The sequence below is a fragment of the Hyposmocoma kahamanoa genome, unplaced genomic scaffold (genome assembly GCF_003589595.1).
Source record: "Hyposmocoma kahamanoa isolate Upper Pololo Valley unplaced genomic scaffold, ASM358959v1 169, whole genome shotgun sequence".
In the NCBI taxonomy this organism is placed as follows: domain Eukaryota; kingdom Metazoa; phylum Arthropoda; class Insecta; order Lepidoptera; family Cosmopterigidae; genus Hyposmocoma; species Hyposmocoma kahamanoa.
In genome coordinates this window covers 1,893,263-1,897,784 of record NW_020653611.1, presented here as the reverse complement: position 1 = coordinate 1,897,784, position 4,522 = coordinate 1,893,263, and the positions used below count along the sequence as shown (strand labels likewise).

General features: G+C 32.6%; 1 protein-coding gene across 2 annotated transcripts in view; it reads right to left on the bottom strand.

Moving 5' to 3' along the window:
- Positions 1-76: 76 nt before the first annotated feature.
- The window catches only part of LOC113225690 (cytochrome P450 4C1-like), a 36,567-nt gene continuing 32,121 nt past the window's right edge, over positions 77-4,522 (bottom strand). Inside the window, exons 10-11 of one of the 2 annotated variants that reach the window (XM_026458073.1) lie at positions 2,140-2,328; positions 77-435 (exon numbers count right to left, since the gene is read on the bottom strand). In XM_026458073.1, the coding sequence (XP_026313858.1) occupies positions 278-435; positions 2,140-2,328 (347 nt within the window). In that variant the 3' untranslated portion in view covers positions 77-277. The remainder of the gene's footprint in view (positions 436-2,139; positions 2,329-4,522) is intronic. The other variant, XM_026458072.1, reaches the window with a different exon arrangement.

Here is a 4,522-nt window from a genome sequence, read left to right as displayed (position 1 = left end):
GTACCACATTGATTAGTTATCTTAATTCGGACGTTATGTAAGGAAACGAAGAGTAAACGAGATCAGAAAGCACCATTTATTTTGTTTAATATCACTTACAATAGGATGCTTGACAAGTTAATTGTGACGCTAATATGTGCTTTTGATACTATTTTTTTCCCATAAGAAGAAATTATATAGTTCTTTAAATTCTACAATTCCAACTTATCAGTTATAAGCAAATGTTTACACGAGACCCTTTACCATTACAACAAATTCACCACCATAATAAAATGCTTTAGTTGTGACGAGGTGTTAATTTAATTTGAACGCCATCTTTTGATCTTAAAATGAGATCTGCGCATAATTCTGGTTCTTTGTCGCTGGGCAGTACTACGAACTTCTGTAATATTGTAGCTAATGTCACTTTCATCTCCATCATCGCGAATTTTTGGCCTGTAAAGGAAAAACAGTTGTTAATTATTTGTGTAAAAACTTTGAACCTTATTTCTAAGGTTGCTGAAGTTGATGACGGCTTCATGCAGCCGAGATCTGTTAGCAGCCTAATACAACATGGTAAACGCTGGTATGTTACTTGTGGACCTTCAAATGTTAGTATTAATATTATTGCTTTTTGTCACTGATATTCGTCCACAGTAATTAATATTAGTAGAAGAGATTAGTTTTTTTTTGTGACACTGCACCATGGTTTTAGTTAAGATTGTTTCTTATTTTGTTTAGTTGTAGGTATTCACTAAAAATCTCGATTTTCGATGTAGCCAGGTGTGTTGTGTCGTTTTTTACACTTTCTTTCTAGTACCATGTGTTAGCAATTTTACATAAGAGTTGGTAAATTGTCTTTCAAATCCGGTGTGGTTGTGGCACCTCATTCGGTAATTTGTTACAAATATTTGACTTCGCGGGAAATCAAGGTCAAATGATTGGTGAAAAAATATGGCGGAGTGACTTGTCAATAAACGAGCTGTTCATAAGTGATTTATTTAATATATGTGAGAATGCAAGCGCATAAAATGCATTAATATATCGTGGGGCTGAGAGGTGAAACTCATTATTTACACTTTTTACCAAAATTGGTAATGTCACTAACTGTTAGTAAAGAATATTATCTATGATAGGAAAAAAATCGATATGCGCGCCAGAGGCCTTAAAATTATTTAATTAATAAAATGAAAAACTCACTATGAATAAATGATTTTAAAAACTCATTCGAGAAAAATTCATTATGCACTTAATGAATTATTGCAAAACATATTTTTTCTGTGAATTGGTAATACAGAGTTTTTTATAATACAAGAGAAAAGAGCGGCGATGAAGACAGTGATGGTTATAATCTCAGTACAGAGTACTAAAAACCGACTCAAAAGTTCGTGCAATTACGTCTATTTGCCTAGTTTTAACCTCCAATCGGAGCATAGCAAAATCAACCATTAAGATAATTGCTCCTTATAAAATTTAGGCGCTATTTATAAAAATAATATTCATGCGTGAAAAACCACCCTTAGAGGTGGAACATTTTCTTTAAAATTAAATGGGACCACTACTGAGGTACCCTCTTTAAAAAAAAAAGAATTATCAAAATCAGTCCACAGATCTTTATCGCGTAACACACATACAAAAAAAAAACAGTTACAATAATTTCCATTAAGTTGTCTCTGTTTCGTTATTAACATTCTCCACTTTGTTAAGAAATATTTGAATCAAAATTATGCAATGTTATAATTTTAATAGACCATAATTTCTTTAATCCTATTAAGGGAAAAAGTCATTTTGTACACACGCCAGCACATCTAGTTACACATTGACGTATCTTGTTCCGTTGCAATGGAGGCGATTTTCGAACAAAAATGTGTAGTCTGATATGCCGTTGTCCGGACATTTATGGAGAAAATAATAAAGTAAAATTGGTGAAAATACATTCGGAAAATCAAAAATGGCACTGCATGTACGAATTTCTGTCACAATAACTAGGTGTTTAGATTTTTAAGAATATTTTAATGTAAAAACCTCAGTATTTCTAATCACAGTCTCACACAAGGTAATGAGTTTACCACTGAGCCCACGATACGCGTAAGTGTGTTTTTAAATTAATACGTTAGCCACGTTTGGGCATTATATAGAATGACTAAAAAAGTAAATTACCAATGCAGTTCCTGGGTCCAGCACTGAAAGGCAGCCAGCAGAAGGCGTTCTTCGACTCGATCTTCTCTAAAGTGCTGAATCTTTCTGGTATGAACTCTAATGGCTTTTCGTAGATATCGGCACGTCGCTGCATGTGAATAATGTCCAGGACTACGGTCGTTCCCTTTGGTATGAACATGTCTTCGACGTCTGTTAGCATTAAGATAATTATTCTATAATAGTTATTATACGACATCAGTACATACCTAATTACAGTCGTTACATAAACATCAAAAACGTTAAAAATACTGCTTCAACTCCAAAAACGTTTTAACTATGTGGTATTCGTTAAACATTTGAATAATTCGAGTAAAGTTATGCTTTTTTAATGGTAAAACCTTATGGTAAAAACCATAGATTTAGATATACTAAATCTACGGGTAAAACCATTGACTTACAAATAAATGGACGACGGGTCTAATACAAAAACCACGAAAAAAATGTCCCAAGTCAACCTATTCGAAATTTAAATTGTTATGTCATCGCAGTATCGCGCTGTCCGTAGAACAAATGAAGACTAAAGCGGAGTGTCGCGCTCTGTATACGATTTTAGCGCCTTACAAGTGCGGACACTTTTTAGCGCGGACCCGACGTCCATATAATTGTAAGTCAATGGGTAAAACCAATACAATTATAATGAAACAAGAAACAAATCGCTGTTTTGTAACAATAGTTGCCCAAACCGGAATAATATTTATTTGTCGTATGGTATTTGTATTGAACAATACGTATTAGTTTTATTACGAATAAGATGGGTTGGTTAAAATAATTGTAATTATTTTTCAACATGCGCGCTACATACGCCTCAGTTTATTTTAAGTAATGGGTTCATTGACCTATATGAATGGGTTGATCAAAAAGTCGTGCGCTTTTTGCCACTAGTAAATTATAAAGCTATGTAATTTTAAATAATAATAAAAATATTTTTCTTTTAAAATGTTGTGTAAGTTGTCTATGATCATTTTAAAAATAATATTTTAGCGCGGGAAAGATTTAAATTCGATCCGGCGGCCGTATCACTAGTCATACAATTTCTAGAATTCTCTGCATTCCCGCTCGGTTGCAGTCACGGTTGGTGAGGTGTGCATGATAATTTTTTAAATTAACCACGATGGATGAAAATGAAATTGAAGAATTTATAGATAATGTAAAACAACACCTGCAATATGGTATAGCAGTTCCGCCAGTTATTCAAATCGACTGGGTAAAAAAAAAGGCATTGGAAAATTTGGTTGCACTTCAGTCGCGCGGCAACAGCGGTTAATTTGAACGCGCCCTTATAATTCATGAAAAACACCCTGAACTGGGGAATAATAAAGATGGCGTATTGCATTATGATAACACCAAACCACATACATCTTTTGAAAGTCGTCGAGGTTATTATGACAATAAAAGAATCCAAAACAAAACGGCCAATTTCGGCACTTGTTTTATTTTTATCGATTCACATTAGCTGCCAGTCGATATTAAATATTAAAATTGATATTGTTCCAATTAACATGTGACGTATATAAAATGTAAATATAACATTTATCTTTATTTCTTACACCGAAGGATTATAATCGTAAGATTTATTTTTTTTTTGCAAATTGCAAATTGCAAAGCACCGTGAAATCAATTGAGTGGCGCCATTTTTCTCTCGCACATGTTGCAAATTACATACGTAGGTACTTGTTAGTTCGAATGACAACAGGATGTCAGTAATAATTACACACATTACGTAAGGACGCTTTCAAATTAGACGTTTGTAGAAGCACTGCAGTCGTAATTTTTATACTAAAAATAATCTAGGATGTTTCCTATTACAGTTCATAAAATTTACACAATATAACCTTGTAACGACGTGAATTTACGTATTTCATAAACAAATTTTATAAGCCTCGCTTTTAAAGGGTCTTTGTTTAAGTAAATACACTAAATTAAAGTAAAAATACACTAAATCAATGTTTATTGGTAATAAATGAGCGGAAAAATTATTTATTTTAACGACACTATGCAAAGGTTACTTCATTAGTTTCTTTATACGGAATTTGCTAGAAAATGAGTTACTTATATATAAGTACCTATATCGACAACAAGTTTTCGATAATTTAATAAATAAATGTATAGTACGTGTATTCATTCTTAAAGTACCTACGAATTTTAATCATAGGCAATGAATTGACATGTAACTGTTATTACTTTTTGAAGCCTATAAATTAATGATAGTGACAAAAGTAAAAACAAATCAAATCATTCATTCCTTCAAATCTTTCAATATAATACACAACACAACCCTACACCACACTTCACACATCTTTACATCGTTGAGAACACGTCAGAAAAATAAAACTTACGAGAGAAC